Raw genomic sequence first — 18,482 nt, 5'->3', positions numbered from 1 at the left:
TCTCAGCTCTGCTCGCAGCCCCCTCATCCTCTGGTTGCTTTTGTGGAAGAGGCGCCATGCTGGAGACCCAGCTTCCTTTTATAGCCCTGAATGTAACTCGGAGGTCGCTCAGCTCCGTTCTGCCCCCCACGCACTTCGTTATTAGCAATGGCCCAGCGGGAGGGGATGAGGTTTTTCCCCCATCGCCTTTCTGCAGATGGATAACACCGTGCCTGCTGTCCCAGGAGCCCTGTGGAGCCAAGCTGGAGGCCTCCCAGCGTTCCCGTGCTCGCAGCAGCCCTGAGGAGGGGATCGGGATGCTTGAGGGCAGAGAGAGCCCATGGGGTCCCAGCCCTGCCCCTCTGTGTACCCCCCTTCTGGGGCCCAAATTGCTGTCAGCAAGGCTGTGCGGGGGCTGCTGCGGGAGCAGCGATCGGCTGGCTTTTAGCGCTGGGTTGTTTTAAACCAGGTGGCTCCCAGCACGGTGTGCTGGTGACCACATGAAATTGCTGTAGCATCGTGATGTGGGGGGGACTGGGGGGATGAGGTGAGCAGAGAGACGGGGCTGGGGAAAACCGAGGGGAGGCAGGGGCAGGTCTGAGCTCTGGGGCACTGCAGAGGCTGGCACCCCAGGGAGATGTGCTCGGGGGGGCGCAGCCCATGGTGGAGATGTGGCAGCAGGAAACAGGGCAGACGGGGCGGAGGGGTGCAGCTGTGACCAGCATCCATTGAAGTCAGCGTGGCATCACCACAACCCGCCTGGTCCAGGGCCCCGGCAGGATGCTGTTACTGCCTGCCTCTGTGAGCATGCGCCTGCCCCCATGGGGTGCTGGGGGTGCCCCACTTGTGCTGAGCCGACAGGGGGCTGGGGCATCACGGACGCATCCCTGGTGCCAGCCGGATGGGAAATGGCACCGTTACGATGGGTCCCCTGTTCAGAGGCCACACGTCCTGCTGCTGGACGGTGAAAAGGAGCTGCAAGGGAACAGGGAGGCCGGGGATGAAGGGAGCGGTTGTGTGCCTTGGCAGCACGCTGAGGATGTTGCGAACAGGCGAGCCTGGCAAGCAGGAACCGGGGACAGTGTGTGTGTGTGGGTGAGCACTGGCAGCACAGCTTGAGGACTCTGGTGCGCGGCGGGGGGAGCTGGCAGCGAGCAGGGCCCCGCTGTGCGAGCACGCCGGATGCGTGTGTCCCCGAGCCCAGGCTGGGGATGGCGCGGGCACGATCCGGGGACAGGCACCATGTGCTGGCTGCAGGGATGGAGCTGGGCCGCTGCAGGCATCCTGCTCCCCGAGGAGGCCGGGATGCCCGGTGACCGACCGGGTCTGCCCTGTGCCGGGATCCCCACTCCCCATGTCTGGCACACTGCAGGGGTGGCGAGGGACAAAACCGGCTCCCGGCCAGGACACGGCTGGGCTGGTTCAGAGGGACGAAGTGTGTCGTGTCTCACCGGTGCCAGGCCAGGCGGCAGCCCCACGGGGGTACGCCATGCCCCCGCGGTGTGCCACGGCCCGTGGGGTGAGCTGTGACAGCACGGGCGGCTCCTGCCCACCCGTGGGTGCTGGGGCGGGGGACACGCGGGGCTGAACCGCCGGAGGAGGGCGCAGAGTGTCCCACGGAGCCGAAACCCCGCGCCCCCCCCCCTGCAGGGGGCTGGTGCAGCCGACGAGGCTGAGCAAAACGCATCTCCTGCCCCGGGCCGGGGGTGGGCGGTGTGGCCCGCTGCCACCAGACCCCCGCCACCATGACGGCCACCGGGGGCCGGCTGGAGCCGCCGGCGGCGGTCCCGGGGCCGTAGCCCAGGGGATTGCGGGCGCAGGGGGGTATCTCCTCCGCGCTGGGGATTTGCGCAAGGGGCGCTCGGCGCTGCGCGCACCCGGCCCGCCCCGGGCCCCGCCCCGCCCCGCCGGGGGGCACGGCCGGGCCGCCCCCTTCCTGCTCCTCCCCCCGCCCCGCCCCGCCCCGCCCCGCCCTCCCCGCGCCGCCGCCGCCGCCCGCCTCCGCGCCGCGATTTGCCGGTGCCGGCTCCGCCCGCTGCCCGCGCCGCCGCGGCCGAGGGGCGCGTTCAAACACGGCGAGGGAAGGAGCGGGGAGAGGAGCCGAGCGGGAGCGCAGCGCCGCCGGCATGGTGAGTGCGGGCCCGGTGCGCCTCCCGGCGAGCCCCGGTGCGTTTCCCGGTGCGCTTCCCGCTGCGCCTCCCGGGGAACTCCGATGCGCCTCCCGGTGCGCCCCGGTGCAGCACTTCCCTCCCCTCCCCGCCCCCGGTGCTCTCCGCCGCGCGGTGCTTTGTCCCGGGCTGCAGCGCGCTCGGCCGGGCCCGGCCCCGGCGACCGACCTCCCCCTCCGCCCGCTCCGCGCCGGAAATTCCGGCCGGGCTCGGTGGGGTGCGCAGGGGGTGCAGGCGGGTCCCCCGCGACCGCCGCCCCCCGGTTCGCGCCCGGGGGCACGGGGCTGGGTCTGTGGCCGTGTCCTGGCCGGGCAGGGCTCGGAGGGGGCACGGCCGGGGCTGGGACCAGATCGCGGCCGCCACCCCGGGAAGGAGCCGGGCTGGCCAGACCGGTGTTTTGCCGCCGCGGGGGTGACACCTCCCCGCCGCAGGCAGGACACCTCCGGGCTCCCGCGGCGTTTCCCAGACCTCCCCCAGCCTGACCTACTTCCTCGGCCGCCAGCGCCGGGAGGAGCCGCTGCGGGGCTCGGCCGAGCTGCTCCCGGCGGACGCCCCGGTACCGGGGGCTGGATGCCGTGAGCTTCCCCCTATGGGGAACATCCGTGTCCCCCATCCCCGCGCGCGCCCGGTGGCACCTCAGGCAGCCCGCACCCTCCCAGAGGGTCCATCCCTGCTGCCCTTCGCGGGGTGCCGATGCCTGGAGCAGGTGCTGGGCTTGCGGAGGGAGGTGACAGCGCAGGCCGGGAGCTGTCAGACAGGTTTGTGCGTGGCAGCAATTAAAAGCGGGTGTTTGTTTACCCGGTGCGTGGTGCTGAGAACCAGGGCAGCTTCCTGGGTGTAACCCGGGCCGGGAGCCGCAGCGGGGCTCTACCTCCCCCCTGCCACGCTCGCCCTGTCCCCTCCGCCGGAGCGGCCTCTGAAGGTCATCGTCCCCTTCCCCAGCTCTGGGCCGGAGCTGAGGCCGAAGGCATCCATCCTCACACGTCCTTCCTCCCGCGGCCACCTGCGCAGGAAGCTGCATTGTCCCGTCCGCATCCTGCCCCTTCCAGCCATGTCCGGTGACAGCATCCCCCGCACGCACACAGTGGAGGGGCTGCGGCCGCCTCGTCCCTGCCTGGTGCTGGGCTGGGAGCGCCCGCAGAGGGAGCGGGACCGTGAGGGGGGCTGGGGAGCTCACCCTGCGTGGGGTGGGAGCCTGTGCCATGCGGGAAGCGTCCCTGTGGGGCTGGAGGGGTGCCTGGCCCCTGCGCACCCTGGGGAGGCCGAACCGATGAGCCTGGCGCTGGGCACCCCCAGGGTCGCTTTGGGGAGGTTTCCAGAGGGTGCCCGGAGCCCGAGGTCCCGGCGGGGTGGCTCCGTGCTGCTGGGCCGGGGCTGGCGCCAGGCCTGGGCAGGTGCTGCCGGCTCCCGAACTCGCCCAGCCGGGCGGCAGGTGCCTGTTTCGGTGGTGGCGGCCCCGGCCGCGGGCGGGAGGTGGGGCTGGGTGTGGGAGGGAGCTCTGCCATGGGGGGGGGGTGGCAGGGGGGAGCCCCGGCTCGCTTTGCTCCCAAATCCCCTGGGCGGCTGCCTGGGACCTGGCAGGTCTCTCCCGGCGCCACGAGCCCAGGTCAGCCTTCGGGGCTGGCTGGGAAAGGGGGTGCTGGGGTGCTCGAAGTCCCGGCTGCCTGGCGTCGCTGACTTTGTCTCTCCTTCAGCAGTGCTGGTACTGGGCTTTTCTCTAATCCTCCATGGCAGCAGCACAGGGTCCTGTGACCTGTGAGCCTGACACCCGCATCCTCAGCACCTACCTCTCCTCAGAGCCCATCGGCGTTGTTGGCAGCATGGGCAGCGTGGGCAGCCTGGTGGAGAAGCAGGATCTGTCCCCCCTGGAGCTGCGGGCCCCGCTGGGGGGCTCGCGGGGGCTTCGGCAGCCTGACGGTTTGCTGCGCAAGGGGCCGAGCCAGCGGGAGCTCTTTGGCTACCTGCATGGGGCCAAGAAGGAGACGCGGTCGGAGCGGAAGCACCAGGCGTCGGGTGCCTGCTACAAGCGGGACTATGAGAGTGACCGTGAGAACCGGTCCCCTGAGCGCTGCTCCCGGGAGCATCACCGCGGGGCCGACTTCTCCAAGAGCTCTCTGCCCGAGAGGGGCCGCTTCGACAAGGTGAGGCTGTGGGCTCCATGCCGGCCCTGATATACATCCCGCTCTGTGAGAGGGTGGAGCTAGAGCGTAACAGTCTGTGGCCTGGGATGGGATGTGGGGATTTGAGGATGCCCAGGGGTATGGGGCTGGGAGCAAGTGGGTTCTCCCTGGCTCCAGGTGCTGGTGTGTGCTGGTGGGGCTGTTGAGCTCATCCTGACCCTGCTCTTTTCAGTGCCGCATCAGGCCTTCAGCCTTCAAGGCAGTGGCTGGGAAGGGGCTGGTCTCCATGCAGGGCCTGTCCTCCTCCAAGGGGCAGAAGCTGTCCAAGAGCAATGGGAGCCTGCACACGCTGCTGTCACAGAGCAGCACAGCAGCTTCGCAGCATGGCCCACTGCGCACCCACCTGCTCCATGCCATCAGCCTGGATGAGGCCTCCGACTCCAGCCACAACTCCATCCAGAGCTTCCCTTCCTATGGCTCCCGCCTCAAGCCTGCCCAGAGTCAGTTCAGCGCCTCTATGGGCCACATCAACCACATTGGGGGCTCCTTGGATAGGGTTTCCCGGAGCCCCAGGGACACCCTGGCCCCAGAGAAGGTGCCCCTGTCCTGCAAAAGCATGGCCACGCTGAGCCGGCTGCAGAGCCCCGGTGAGCCACCGCCACCCTACGAGTTCACCTACTCACTGGAGGATGCGGTGAAGCAGCTGGAGGACCGGCTGCAGGAGACGGGAGGAGAGCTGCGGCAGCTCAAGAGGAGCCTTAGCGAGACCGAAGACCCCTTCACACAGGTGAGCTGTGGGGCTGGAGCTCTGCTGGGTGCCTCAGGCAAGGGGTGTAGGGCAGCGGTGCCTGGGTGGAAGGAGCAACGAAGGAGGTGGTGTCCTGCTATGGTGGGTGGTGGGCTGGGAATGTCCAAGTGTAGAAGGACTCAACATCATGAGACCTTTTGGGATCCCTCCCTGGGGCTGCCCCGTACAGAGGCAGGCTACAGACCCTCACCAGCGTTCACCTGTGCTGGCAGGCGTTTGAGGACAAGCAGCGGCTATGGCTGGATGAGCTGGAGGATCTGAAGCAGATGTACATGGCCCGGCTGCAGCAGGTGACGCAGCAGGCGCAGCGTGGGCAGCGGGCACTGCAGCTGCAGCTCTACAAGGCGCAGCAGGAGAAGAAGCGGCTGCAGGAGGAGCTGAGCATGCAGCAGTGCCAGTGTGAGGATCCCAAGCTCCGGCAGCCCCAGGGTGAGCGTGTCAGCCCCAAGTTGGAGGACACCAAATGGGAGGTGAGTCCCCTTCCTGCCCTCCCTGTTGCCACCCTCCTGGCCATGAAGCCAGGACCGGGGCAGCGGTTCCCTGCTCTGGTGTCACTTGTGGCCAGAGGACAGGCAGGGGTGACCCAGGTGTGATGCTCATGGTTTCCCCGGGGTGCTGTGGTGACCTTCTGGGGTGCTGCCACCCCTGGGGTCCTGTTCCCCCAGCCCTTCCTCAGTGCTTGCCTGTGCCCTGCAGGTGTGCCAGAAGGCAGCGGAGATCTCCCTGCTGAAGCAGCAGCTCCGGGACACCCAGGAGGAGATGGCTCAGAAGCTGAGTGAGATCTTCAGCCTGAAGACGCAGCTGCGGGAGGCCAAGGCGGAGGTCCAGGCCAGGGACTCCCAGCTGGCACAACTGGCAGACTCCTTCCAGAGTCCCCCGGAGCCTGGTGCCTCGCTGCCGCTGGGCGATGACCCCATGCCGGCATGCCAGGATTTCCCCGGCTGCGAAACTGATGACTCCAAGTGCCGGGGCCTTCACAGCGACACGGCAGAGCCCCTGGAACGGCAGGTGGAGTGGCTGTGGGCAGAGCTGCTGCGGGAGCGGCGCCAGGGCCAGCTGCAGGCTGTGAACTTTGAGCTGGAGAGGAAAACCTGGCAGGAGGAGAAGGAGAAGGTGCTGCGGTATCAGCGGGAGCTCCAGGCCAGCTACATGGAGATGTACCACAGGAGCCAGGCGCTGGAGCGGGAGCTGCGGCAGCTGCGATCGGAGCCCAGGGATGTCGGGGCCGACTCGCCATGGATCGAGCGGGTGGAATCCTCAAAGATCTGACCGGTGGGACTGTGAAGGGGGAAGGTCTCTTGCTGCTGCAACAGGACGATCTCAGGGTCTGCACAAGGACCGGCCGCTCGGCGCTGCCCTGGGGTGAGGGACTGGTTGCGACAAGGGAGCTTTTCCTTCTTGCAGTGTTTCAGGCCCTTCTGGGGGGGGAGAGTGTCCGAGGGGGAGGGTCATCCGTGCCAGGGTCGGGGTCTTGCATGTGCCCTGTGCTCTGACTCCAGGAGTGTTTGCCCTGTGATTCCTTCTCCCTTAGGGGCAGAAACCAAGCGCCCTGTCAGACATTCCCTGTCCCTCCTGCTCTGCCGCCCTGTTCCCTACAACCAGTAACTTAGTGTCTTGCTAAGGAGAGGCCCAAGCCCTGTCCCCAGCCCCACTGCCTTGCTGGGGAGCTTCCAGCTGCCGCAGTGCCAGCAGGGTCCCGGACCTGCAGTGCCCTGTGCCTGCACTGGTTCGTGTTGGTGCCACTGGGAAGGCAGAGGAGGAAAGCCTGGCAAGTGCTGGGACTGCTGAGGGGAGCAGCTGTCCCAGCACCTCTGGTGGCTTTCTGTGTCACCCACCAGCGCTGGGGCTGTGCTGCAGCAGAGGGCGGTTAACGCAGCTTCCCTGGGGGGAGCGAGTGGGGGGTGAGTGCCTTGTGTGAGGGACGGGAACCTGGTGCCCTGCCATGCTGGGAGGCCTGCGGGGGAGGGGTGAGGTGGGGGCATGCAGGCAGGGATGCTCCCCAGTCTGGGCAGGGGCTGGGGTATCCCCACATGCCCTCTCCTAGGAGGGAGGCCCGGCCCGGCTCTCCGCGGCCTTTCCTGCAATAAACCCGCATTTCGTTCTTCCGGCCTCAGCCTTCGCTTTCCTCCAGCGGGCGGGGGGTGCCGGCGGCCCCCAGCCAGGCCAGGCGGGTGTGCGGGCCCGGCCCGGCGGAACAACCGGCTGGGGCGTTGCAGCGGGCTGAGTCACGGCAGGGCCGGGCCCCGCGGGGGCGGACGGACCGGCTCCTGGGGCGCTGCCGTCGGGATGGGCCGTGGCCCCCCCGCCATGGTTTCACCACGGGAGACACCACCCCCCACCCCCCCCGCCGCGCGTGGTCCGCCCAGCCCCGTCTGTGCACCCCCCCGCGGCGGGAGTGGTCTCTCCCGGCACCCCCCCCGCGGCACAGCGCCCCCTGGCGGCGCGACTTCCCCCCCACCACACAGCACCAGGACCGCGTCTTCAACCCCCACAAACGCCTTTATTCGCCCCACAGCGCCCCCCGCCATCGTCCCGCGGGGCACGGCCCGTTCCCGGCTCTTCACAGCGGCAGGGGAAGGGCCTCCACCTCCTCCAGGCACTCATCGTAGGTCTCCTGGTACTCCTCGTGGGGCTTGATCATGATAACACAGGTTGGGCGCTTCGAGCCAGCTGCGGCTCCCAGGTCCTGTGGGAACAGTCCAAGGCCATGGGGGAGGCTGGGGGATGCCATATCCCCCCCAACGTGAGAAGCTGGACACTCAGCCAACACACTTCATGCCCTGGCCTCATGCAGGGAAGATGACTGCCAGCCCTTCAAACCCAAGCCCTCCAGATTTATGCTGGATTTAAGAACCGTTCTCCCACCTCAGCTCCTACATCCCAGAAGCAAAGTGCTGGGGTGGCACATGCCAGGAGGGGCTGGCGCTAGTCTCACACACCATTCTCCTTCCTCAGAGTGGGCAGCCAGGCTCTGCAGAGCCACCCGTGTCTGGGGTTTAGTCCCAAAGACACATCCCTACCCCCAACTTCCAGTCTATGAAGGGGAGTATGCCCCACCAACCCCACACTTTGGCCAGTGTCTCATTGCTGCAAGCAGCCAGGTCCCAGTGCAGAGCCAAGGGGGGGGAAACCACACTTTGGTTCTGTCCCAGAGAGCTCCCATCCCCAGGTGTGGCTGGGACTCGATTACAGCAAACAGTTCTGTGGTCCCATAGTGCAACACTCCTACATCTGTGCCATGACCGTTTATCTCTCTCGGGCCCTGGCCACAGACAAGCACCGGGTGCTTTGCTCAGGCACTGGATTTGCACCTCCCCAGGAAGGCTCCAGGCACTGCCTGGACCGGGCGCTGCCACCGGGCTCCCACTCACTGGGGCTGGCTCCTCCCGGCTGTGCAGCCGCAGCCCCTTACCGATTTGGAAGGGACGTATGCGTAGGGGATGCTCCTGTCCTCGCACATGATGGGGATGTGGCAGTACACATCGATAGGCAGCGTGTCGCCGGCCAGCACTGTGATCCTGAAGGGGAAAGCCCGTGTCAGCAGCAGGGCCAGGCCGGGCTGAGCTGGGGCAGTGGGGCCAGGGCAGCGCTTACCCCTTCTCGCCCTTGTTGATGAACTTCTGGACCTCCTTCACACCGCGGCGGATCTTCTTGTGCTTGGCCGCTGCAAGAGAACCACACTGTGAGGGAGCTGCTCCGCCGCGGCCCAGCCCCCGCCATGCCCCGGTCCCGCTACCGGCCACACCTTTCCTGATACACTTGTAGAGCTTGCGCGTCAGCTTGCGGGAGGCGAGCGGCCGGGCGATGGGGTTCAGGAAATCCAGCTGCTCCTGGTACGAACGCTCAGGCGTTCTCTCCGCCTCCGCTGCCGCCTCTGGGTGCTTCTCCCGCGCCATGGCCGCGCCGCCACTTCCGTTTCCGGGACATGTGCAGCCCGCAGGCGGGACTGACAGCTCCCGGCTCTTCGCCAGCCAATCGGCAACGCCCCGGGCGCTGCCGGCCCCCGGCGCCGGCCAATAGCGAGCAGCACACCCCAGCCCTCGGACCGCCCCCGCCCCCTCCGGCCACCGTCACACACGTGGGACAAGGAGCCAGCAGGGGCCGTCGCTGCGGGGCGGGCAGCGGGGTCAGCCGCAGCCTGGGTGCGCACAGCCGGGCTCCGGCTCGCCCCAGCTGGTCACAGACGGCGGCGTTAACCCCTTTCCTTCATCCCAAGGGCCTTCCCGCACGTCAGGGCTGCGCCGCGGCCTTCCCAGGGAAGCGAGGAGGTTTCTCTCCTGGTGGCCCTCCCAGGAACCGCTGTGTTCCTCATCCCATCCGCCTAGCAGGCACCACCGAGGGACAACCAGCTCTGCCAAGGGCCATGGCTGCACTGCCCGCACACCCCCTGCGCCCCAGCAGGCGCCTGAGCCAGGGAGACAACACTGCTCCGAAAGAGCCAGGCCTCAGGTGTGGTGTATTATCTCCTCCCCAGCCCCAGCCTGCCCCTGGAGCACAGGAGGGCTTCACACAACATCTGCAGCTGCTCCAAGACATCTTGCTGCATCTCCACGGCCATGTGGTGCACGTGGTGGTTGAAGCTGTTGTACATCATCGCGTTCTGGAACATGAGCATGAGGTCACGCTGGAACTGGATCACAGACTTAATGTGTCCCTTTGACAGTCTTCTCTTTATGCTGGTTAAATCCATGGGTCTAAAAAAGATGGAAAGGAGGAGAATCAAATTGCAACCCAGGGCCAGGCATTCTTCAGGCTCTGCAGGAATGTGCTTACACTTGTTCCAGCATGGCCCTGAAAGCATAGCTATTTTCAATCAATTTTATTGTTCAGGACAAAGAAGGGGAGTGAGAAATGTTTTTATTCTAAGTCAGACAAAAGTAAGTTTAGCCAATGCAGCACTTGCTATCCAATCAACTTGGCAGGTCATTAGCAGTCACCTCTAAAAGAAATCTGATGTTGAGCTCCAGAGAAGGCAAGCAGAGCAGTTCTAGTTATTCATGAAGTCAGTCCAGGTCTTAGTGGAGAAAGAAAAGTTACTAAAATAGGTATCTATTAAAACCCCTTAAAATCAAATGGTGCCACTAGCAAAAATAGCAGTGCTGATAAGGGGAACATGACGGACAATAAATATTACTTCCCTTATTTTGACAGAATGAGAAAATGAATGGCTGCAGAGAGCACAACTGTGACCAGAATAGAGTATGATTCAGCTCTCAAAAATGCCCTTAATCTCTCTGGGAAATATGACCCACTTCTCCACTGAGAGTAAAACGTTTGGGCAGCAAGCGGTGGATGAGGAGAGGGTATCGACTTAGGCACACGCTTCCAAGATGGGGAGAAGAGGCTGTTCAGCTGCAGAAGCTGAATCCGCTGCTCAGACAGGCCTTACAGCTGTGCCTGGAGAAAGTCAGCCATACAATGCTGGCTAAGGGCAGGCACAATTCCCATCAGCTCCAGAGTCAGTGCAAGCTTCCAGGTTCTAATCACCTGGAAGGGAGTTTTAACACATCAACGGGAGATGCTGGTGACAGCCAGACTTGGGAAAAGGAACGAGGAAACCATCCCACTGGTCCTTTGGAAACCAGGGAAGACAGAAAAAATGGAGAGAAATCAGCTAGCGAGTGCTTCCTCCACAAACTCACCTCTTTACCACATCCCTGTATCCAGGGGCCTGTTTCTCTGATACTGCCTTCAGGAATGGGCCACTGTACCTACAGGAACAAGCACAAGGAATGACATCTGTCCACCTCTCCACCAAAGCCAGCACTGCAACATGGAGCAGTGCCTACCTCTCCCCGCTCGCTGAGAGGGCCACGGCTGATTAGCAACAGCCAGTATTTGGTGGCTGGCGTGACTCAGCATGGGAGGGGGCTGAGCCCCTCACTGAAGCTGGCTGTACCGGCTGTGTAGGAAGCAACACTTGGGCTCTGCCATGTTAAGCAGAGGAAATAAATATGCAGTATTCTCTCCAGCTCTGCAGCGTGCAGCTGTTCTTGCTGCAAGGACAGCCAGAAGCAAAGCCATGGAGAGACAAGCCAGCTTGTGGCAGCTGTTGTGGAGGGGAGGACAAGGCCTCATGACACAGGAGCTGGAACTCGGGGCAATGTGTTCAGGAGCCATGTCAATCCAACACTTTGCCCCCATATACCTGTGACTGGCTATCATCTTCCAAATGGACAGGAAAGTTCTTTTGAAGAGCAAATGCTGCACAGGGTTATCCCAATTCAGCTGCACCCTGTGGAGGGAATATATTGCCAGATCATCACACATGAGACAAAGTGGAGGTGGCAGTGCTGCTGGGATGCAGCAATGCTGGGATGGTGGAAGCTTTCTGCATCTGAATGCACAACTAAACATCCAGAATGCAGGAAGATGCAGGGCAATAGGTAGAAACAAGAGCTGAGCAGCTCTAAAGGGCTGGATCAAATTGGATAGAAAAACTCACGCTACTCTGAAGTTTAGAACTTTACTAAGGTGGTTTTTATTCAGTTTCTCATTCCAAACCCCCACAGTTTTCCTTTGGGAGGCAGCCCAGGTGATCACACATATGGCAGAGGCTGCGTGTGATTGACATGTTTGCATCTGCCTAAAGGGGGCTGGTAATGCCTCTCCTAGGAGCTGGACTGGACATAGCTTGACAAAGCACGATGCCCAGCTCACACAAGGCCTAGCTGCCTTGAGGAAACATGTATTTTCTATTTAATCTCTACTCTTCTCACTTACTAGGATCAATGCCCAAAAATGCTGGCAGATTCACAGAAATAGCACAAATTACCTCCCGCTCTCCTGATCTCCTTGCCTATCTCACCTTCCTGGAAGTGACTTGTGCCATACACTCGTTCTCATGTGAGACAAGGGCAACAACTTTGTTCTGCTGTGCCTGCAAGAAAGTAGAAGGAACTACTTACAGCTGCATGTTGGCAGGGCTTGGAGAGGCCTGCACGGGGGCTGCAGAGGTGCTATCACTGTCATCTTGACCATGGGCCTGATTACTCATCTCCTGTGGATGCAGCTCACCTAAAGCTTGTTCTCTGGGAGTCTCCTGAGTCTTGTCCTGAAGAACACAGAGGAAAAGGAAGATTTGTCTAAAATGGCAGCCCATTGCCTGAATCCTTTATGCAGAAGCCAGCTTGCTGCACATCCCTTCACTGCATCCAGTCTCAGCTGGGAGCTAGCTCGCTCTCTTGTTATTCTGAAGGATGTTGTCTGACCATATTCAGACCTTCGCTGTGCTGCCCACCACTTCGGTAGCAGCTGGCTCTGATCTTTTGGATCATAACCACCTCTGGCTAATACAGACACTGTGGAGCTGGCTGGTGCCCAGTGTTGTGTCTGCTTTTCTGGGAAAAGCCATGGATGTAGAGAGGGCTCTGAGGAGCTGAGATAAGACTGCGTCAGGCTTGTTAAAGCTCAAGACACAGATAGTGGTATTCCCTAGAGTGCAACAAGGTTGTTTCCTTACAAACTCCCACATGATTATGACAGAGAACATACTCAGCCAGGAAGGAGAGTGTTGCTATTGTTGTAGTGATTTGCTAATAAAATGCAGAGTGACAGGTGCAGGGAGAGAGGCTTTCTGGAGTCCAGAAGTGGGATTATGTGCAGAGGCACCTGAGAATCCTCAACAGATCTGAAGCATGGAGCAGACTCCGGAAGAAAGTGGACACTGTGCTGTGTCTTGGCTTTGACCACTCGGAGAACCGCAAGGGAACTGCTGAGAATAACACCATCCTGGCTGAACTGGGGAAATGCAAGAACCCTTAAAGTTATTTCTGTCTCCAGCGTCTAAGTTTGCAAGGGAACAAATGTGAGTGTGGAAAAATGGCACTGTTCTTCCACTGCTGTGTTACCTGCTCCAGCAACACCTTGCAGGCTGGTGGGAACCCACAGCCCCCTAGACACAGAACTGATGCAAACCAGGCTAGACAGTGCCTGCTTCCAAGACGTGATGGTCTCTAGGGCAGATGGTTATTGCTATCACAGCCACGTGGGCCTGAAACCAGCCAAGCTGCGTGCTGTATAACACAGCAATTAGAACAAGGCAAGTATTCCAGTCTTGCCTTAAACCTGAGAGCAGACTGCCAGCTCTCATGAGTCACCTTTACACTGCCAAGGAGCAATTCCTCCAACTCGCAACTGAGGGTTTGATCTGTAACCAGCTTCCTATTCATAAAGACACATATCCATACATTAAAAAAACATCCTTTGCCTCATACATTTCTTTTGCATTCCCCTCCCAGCTGTCTCCTCCATGTCCCTGTCTCCCCACTCAGAACCTGGGATTTCCCCATCTCTCCTAGATCAGATTTTCTGCATTCTCTTGTCTCTCATCCCAGACCAGAGGCTCTCTTATGACCACCTCTCCCCTACCTCTCTTTCCAGGAAGTGTTCTTTCTCATCTTTTGCCAGGATGTGTAGTTGACTTGCTTTTGCTCCTGTGGCTGATATTCCTGTGGTCTTTTCCTGGCACCTCACATCTTCCCCATCACCCCGCTTCACAGAGCCGCAATAATCTCGTGGAGTTTGTGGTGACTCTGTGCTGCTGATGCGGAGAGGTTCCATCATTTGGGTTACCTGCAACACAGAGATTTATTGCTTCGGACTGTGAAGGGAGCAGAAATAAACAGCACAGATGCTATTTTTGCATTCACTCACGAATGCCTTTCCATTTTTAGGAATCCCTGCAAAATCTTCTGATGAAGCCCTGTGTTATTATTACAGTGTCAGTACACTGACATCTCTGTGCTTTAGGGTGAGCTGTGTTTTGGCAAAGCAGCTGCCAGATTGCAATGCCAGCTTTAAATGGGAGGAAGGACTAGGCTTGGGACAGGCAGCAAATGAACTCAAGGCATCTGCTCCTCCCCCAGACTGTGTGTGTGTAGGGATGGTGGAGGCCCTGAAAACCTAATGTTTCGGGAGGGCCTGACCTATGCCACCCACCTTCCTGTCATCCAAACAGCCCTACCTCTGAGAAGAACTGGAGCAGACTGTTGTCTTCACATGGCCTCTCTTCCTTTTGGTAGTCTTCACTATCATCCTCCCGAAGAGGCTCATTGAACTCCAGCTCACAGTCTGCTTCTTGGCCGCTCTCCTCTAGGTTCCCCAGGGCCACCTCTTCAGTATTCCTCCAGCTCCCCAGATCCAGATCCAAGCTTGAATTCCAGCTGAGAAGAGACTGGAAGTCACTGTTCTCTGACTTGCTGGGAGACTCCGTCTCAGGCTCCCACCACACAGAGGCACGGTCCACCTGCAAATAAACATAAAGAGAGAGACAGAAATTTCTTTGTACCCTGATCCAGGACTGCAAAGCTCAGCTTGCTTCCTGACATGCTCAGAGAGCAAAAACACGGGAAGACTCTGTGAGGTGAGCAGCCTACACCTGAGCCCACACAGTGTGTGGCAGGGCTGCAGCTTTGCAACACAAACTGCCATTTCAGAGCAACTGAATTTCAGGTTTTCTGGTGCTTTTGCTGTGCTCTCCCCTTGCACAGGGGTTGGTTGGTTACTGTGCTTAGGGGATGCAGAGCTGGTAGGAGCATGTGGCTTTGCCAGCTGCTACATGTTTAAGGAGCCAAAGGCATCCAGCAGCGAGCTCAAACCAAGTCATGCTGGGACTCCTGAGCTGCTGACAGTTATGCATGAGTGACTCCAAGGACAAGTCACTGCAATTCCCTTTGCTGCCCCCTGAGAACTTTTTATACTGTAACTTACTACAAACCTTACAGACATTTTGTTTTGAAAGTGACAGATGTGATTTAGCTGGCTGTATAACCACACACAGTCACACACTGACAGGGGACAGTTCTCCACACTTCAGAAAATGTAAGTTAGCATTCTTGTAAGAAGGAAGAAACCATTCAATTAATCTCTGTTCATTAGTCCATGCCTAAGTGTCTTCTACTGCACAAGTCCACTATGATTTCTCCAAGTCTGGGGAACTGCTTGCAGAGCCACAGCAACAACAGTAAAGGCTGTTAGAAAAATCTATATCTTGCCACTGAACTCAGCTACCTGGATGCTGTACCTATGGAGAATTCTATGCATTAGTTAGCAGTGTCTTTAGAGTTCTCAGTTAATTATGTACAACCTAATTTTTCCAAAGGTTTGAACAAGGACCTTTCTCACTGATCTCCTTTTGCATTCTCAGGACTGCTAGCACAGCTACAAATACAGCTTATGGTGCATAACTGGGAGAAATAATGAATCCATTGGGTTTGGGGTGAGAAAGCTTGTTTGCTTATTTTATGAACTTACAAGCAGAGCTAGGATTCGAAAGGCTGTCCTTCTGAAACCTCTTTCAAAACAGGTAAAATTTGATGAGGTAAAGGGTAACATTACCTGCTCTCAGCTTCCAGCTGAAGGAGCTGGGCAAACTGTGATTTCATCTGCAGAGTAACCCCATGCCATACGCGCTTTCCTGCACCATCAGCAGAGCTGGCTGCAGATGCAGAACCAGCCACCACAGCTCAGCTGAAGACCAGAGAAGCCGTAGCCTAGAGTAATCCAATTACTTGTGATCATCTTTCTGTACTCCAGTTGAGAGGGATAAGCATTTTAAAATCAGGAAGCCCAGGGAACTTGGGCATAAGCATCGATTAAAAAGATCTTCGGCCTTATGTTCGGTTTTATTAAATCTTGGAAGACTCAAGATGCCGGAGAGCAGAACAGCTGCATTAGCGCAAGACAAGTGGGATGAGTGAAATTAGACTGCTTAGTTCCACACCAAATCTGTACAAAAAATAAAGGACAAAATTATACAGACTTCAACTTTTAATTAAGAACTGCCTGACAGTTCTTAATTATGTTGGCTCCATAAGTCACCAGCAAGGAATCATTATCAAATTAGAAAGTTTTAGTTCACTTTGCAGAGATCAGACACTGCGCAACCCTTGCAGGTACCAGAAAAAGCTGTTAGAAATAAAAAAGACAGCCTTTAAAAGGAACTTACATGTCAAAACAAGAAAAATGATAAAAGCCTGAACTCTAGTAAATGAAATGTAGAATCTGCAATAAAGTAGGCAGGAAAAAAAAAAAAAGAAGGAAAAATAGAGAACAATTTGCTAAAGACATAAAAGCAAATAACAACAACAAACCTCATCAAAAACATCAGAGAGCTGCCAGATGATCAGTGGGGATGACGCACGATCAGTGCCAAACATTTCAGTGGAAAATAGGGCCAGTTGGAAAACCAAATTAATCATCATTATCAGCAGTTGCCACAGAAATCACACGAGACTTTCTCTTGGGATGGGTCTGAGACTGTTTCTAATTAAAATGTCAACAGGGAAGGTTTTACACCAGTTTGAGAGAGGGAGCAAAGCTTAGAACCCGTTGGGATTCACTACTGAATCCTAAATAATCTTACATATAATGTGACCAAACCTAGGCTGTGTAACCTGTCATTTGAGTTAGCCACAGCACAAGCACAGCAAGAGGCGATTGTTATAAAAGAAGGGATGTCAGGAGATGCAGCACACTAAGCCTTAGCTCTGTACTAGACAGATTAAAACAAAGTACTAGGAAGAACAGAATTAGTAGTCAGAGCATAAGCTGATGACCTGGGAAAGAGTCAACGGAGCTCTGTAGAGAAAACTGTAGCTTAGATTTTTAAAGATCTTAAACATCATTAAAGGCTATTAAAGTGTCATGGGACAAGAGGAAAGGCTCATTTAGAGAAAAATACCTGGTTAAGAGAAAAAACCAAGGGTAGCAACAAACAGCGATGCTTTCCATAATGAAAGGAAGTTACTAGTGGGCATAATAAAGGTCTTCCCACGTGCTGCAATGTTGGTTATTCAACATGAACAAAGACAGGGCAGAGGAGACAGAGCCAGACTCTTCTCAGAGGCCAACAGTGAAAGGAGAAGGGGCAGTGATGACAAGTTACACCAAATGAAATTCAGACGGGTATATGTTCAATCCATGAGGGTAGGTAAGCACTGAAACAAGTTGTCCAGAGGTGTTAGGGAATCTCCATCCTTGGAGATTTTTCAAAACTTGACTAGATAAGGCTCCCAGCAACCCAGTCTACTTTGGAAGCTGGCTCTGCTTTGAGCAGCAGGTTGGACTAGATGAACGGACAACTGAGTCATAGAATCACAGAATGATTTGGGTTGGAAGGGACCTTTGAAGGTCATCTAGTCCAACCCCCCTGCAATAAGCAGGGACATCTTTAAGTAGACCAGTTGCTCAGAGCCCTGTCGCACCTAATCTTGGATGTTTCCAGGGATGGGGCATCTACCACCTCTCTGGGTAACCTGTTCCATTGTTTCACCACCCTCATAGTAAAAATGTCTTCCCTATATCTAGTCTGAATCTACCCTACCCTCTTTTAGCTTAGAACAATCATCCCTTGTCCTATCACAACAGGCCCTACTAAAAAGTTTATCCCCAACTTAAATTATTCCATAAAATACATGAAAGCCAAAGAACTTTCTGAAGGATGAAATTAACAACATGTCATCTCTGGAACCTTGAGGACATCAAAATTCAAATCAGGAATCTGTTCCTGGTTTTAGTAGTGAAGGACAGTTAATCAGCAAGCAAACCAAAGGATTCTACATTTCTAGCATCAGTAGAGTGACTCTTGGTGGAAATACACCCCAGCCATACATGGGACTCAACAGCAGGCACAACCAGCTTCAACACAAAGCTTGTGAAAATCAGGAGTTCTGGTCTTAATCCCTCTGGTCTTAATCCCAGTGACTCAGTCTCCTGCAATTTGTGTGTCAGAAAGCTGCACCCTGTACCGGCTGCACAGAAGTGCAAACCACTCCCAGCTACTACAAGCATCAGGAAGGACAGTGGGTTTGGTTGGTTTTTTTTTTTTTTCCCTGGAAGGTCATAGGGGCAGAAGATAATGCAAGTTTCATCTCACAGGTCATCTGAGCAGAAAATAAGGTGCCTTGAAAATTGTTACAGACAACTTACACCTCAGTTAAGCATCCATGTTGCTCAGGAAAAGACCTGTAATTTCCAGCAGAGAAACAGTTCACAAGCTCAGATGTGACACCAGGTACTAGCATGCCTTACAGCTGCTGGAATCACAGATTTTCACTCAGACTACGGTACCCTTGACAAATCTCTGGGGAAAGAATGTAAAGTACATTTCAATACATCGGTGTCTTAGGAAAAGCTCCAACAAGACGATAATATTTAACTTCTCACAATTAGATCTCCTGTTTCATCACAACAGTGCCACAATCTCACACGCTCAAGCAGGGCATCTTCCCCTCCATCCAAGCACCAGGCAACATTCCCACGATTAATCGATTATCTCTAATGTCAAAGTTCTGCGATGCTTGCCTGCTCTATTGATGACTGGAAGAGAGTTGTATTTGCAGATATTCAAGGCAGGTGTGCACACCTGTGCAAAACCAGGGTTCCTCACTGCCGAGAGCTGTGATG

General features: G+C 57.4%; 3 protein-coding genes across 6 annotated transcripts; 1 reads left to right on the top strand and 2 right to left on the bottom strand.

The window, feature by feature from the left end:
* The first annotated feature begins 1,952 nt into the window (after positions 1-1,952).
* N4BP3 (NEDD4 binding protein 3) lies at positions 1,953-7,177 on the top strand. Of its 2 annotated transcripts, none has more exons than XM_056350331.1 (5): positions 1,953-2,108; positions 3,845-4,288; positions 4,500-5,054; positions 5,288-5,545; positions 5,772-7,177. In XM_056350331.1, the coding sequence occupies exons 2-5, from the start codon at positions 3,875-3,877 to the stop codon at positions 6,342-6,344; spliced, it is 1,800 nt and encodes a 599-aa protein (XP_056206306.1). In that variant the 5' UTR covers positions 1,953-2,108; positions 3,845-3,874; the 3' UTR covers positions 6,345-7,177. The 2 variants fall into 2 exon arrangements, with proteins under 2 accessions (XP_056206306.1, XP_056206307.1); XM_056350332.1 differs by having other exon boundaries at positions 3,842-4,288.
* Positions 7,178-7,555: 378 nt separating this feature from the next.
* NHP2 (NHP2 ribonucleoprotein) lies at positions 7,556-9,000 on the bottom strand. Of its 2 annotated transcripts, none has more exons than XM_056349420.1 (4): positions 8,821-9,000; positions 8,670-8,739; positions 8,488-8,593; positions 7,556-7,792 (listed from the first exon to the last, which is right to left on the bottom strand). In XM_056349420.1, the coding sequence occupies exons 1-4, from the start codon at positions 8,969-8,971 to the stop codon at positions 7,676-7,678; spliced, it is 444 nt and encodes a 147-aa protein (XP_056205395.1). In that variant the 5' UTR covers positions 8,972-9,000; the 3' UTR covers positions 7,556-7,675. The 2 variants fall into 2 exon arrangements, with proteins under 2 accessions (XP_056205395.1, XP_056205394.1); XM_056349419.1 differs by having other exon boundaries at positions 7,556-7,761; positions 8,821-8,998.
* A 506-nt stretch (positions 9,001-9,506) lies between these two features.
* Positions 9,507-18,410, bottom strand: LOC130153925 (bromodomain-containing protein 8-like). 2 transcript variants are annotated; one of them, XM_056349417.1, is made up of 7 exons: positions 15,414-18,410; positions 14,041-14,322; positions 13,446-13,649; positions 11,984-12,129; positions 11,224-11,310; positions 10,718-10,786; positions 9,507-9,769 (listed from the first exon to the last, which is right to left on the bottom strand). In XM_056349417.1, exons 3-7 carry the CDS (start codon positions 13,638-13,640, stop codon positions 9,535-9,537), a joined length of 732 nt encoding a protein of 243 aa, XP_056205392.1. In that variant the 5' UTR covers positions 13,641-13,649; positions 14,041-14,322; positions 15,414-18,410; the 3' UTR covers positions 9,507-9,534. The 2 variants fall into 2 exon arrangements, with proteins under 2 accessions (XP_056205392.1, XP_056205393.1); XM_056349418.1 differs by lacking the exon at positions 15,414-18,410 and having other exon boundaries at positions 14,041-15,393.
* Positions 18,411-18,482: the final 72 nt, after the last annotated feature.

This window comes from Falco biarmicus, chromosome 8, assembly GCF_023638135.1.
Source record: "Falco biarmicus isolate bFalBia1 chromosome 8, bFalBia1.pri, whole genome shotgun sequence".
Taxonomy (NCBI): domain Eukaryota; kingdom Metazoa; phylum Chordata; class Aves; order Falconiformes; family Falconidae; genus Falco; species Falco biarmicus.
The sequence above is the reverse complement of the archived record's forward strand: the minus strand, read 5'-3'. Positions and strand labels throughout refer to the sequence as shown.

Coding starts and splice junctions, on each gene's coding strand:
- LOC130153925 (XM_056349417.1), bottom strand. CDS start 13,640: ATGATGGAACCTCTCCGCATCAGCAGCACAGAGTCACCACAAACTCCA. Junction 12,130..13,445: donor AACACTTCCTGGAAAGAGAG/GTAGGGGAGAGG, acceptor TGTGTTCTTCAG/GACAAGACTCAGGAGACTCC. Junction 9,770..10,717: donor TACAGGGATGTGGTAAAGAG/GTGAGTTTGTGG, acceptor CATCTTTTTTAG/ACCCATGGATTTAACCAGCA.
- N4BP3 (XM_056350331.1), top strand. CDS start 3,875: ATGGCAGCAGCACAGGGTCCTGTGACCTGTGAGCCTGACACCCGCATC. Junction 4,289..4,499: donor AGAGGGGCCGCTTCGACAAG/GTGAGGCTGTGG, acceptor TGCTCTTTTCAG/TGCCGCATCAGGCCTTCAGC. Junction 5,055..5,287: donor CCGAAGACCCCTTCACACAG/GTGAGCTGTGGG, acceptor CTGTGCTGGCAG/GCGTTTGAGGACAAGCAGCG.
- NHP2 (XM_056349419.1), bottom strand. CDS start 8,971: ATGGCGCGGGAGAAGCACCCAGAGGCGGCAGCGGAGGCGGAGAGAACG. Junction 8,594..8,669: donor ATCAACAAGGGCGAGAAGGG/GTAAGCGCTGCC, acceptor TTTCCCCTTCAG/GATCACAGTGCTGGCCGGCG. Junction 7,762..8,487: donor CATACGTCCCTTCCAAATCG/GTAAGGGGCTGC, acceptor CTGTTCCCACAG/GACCTGGGAGCCGCAGCTGG.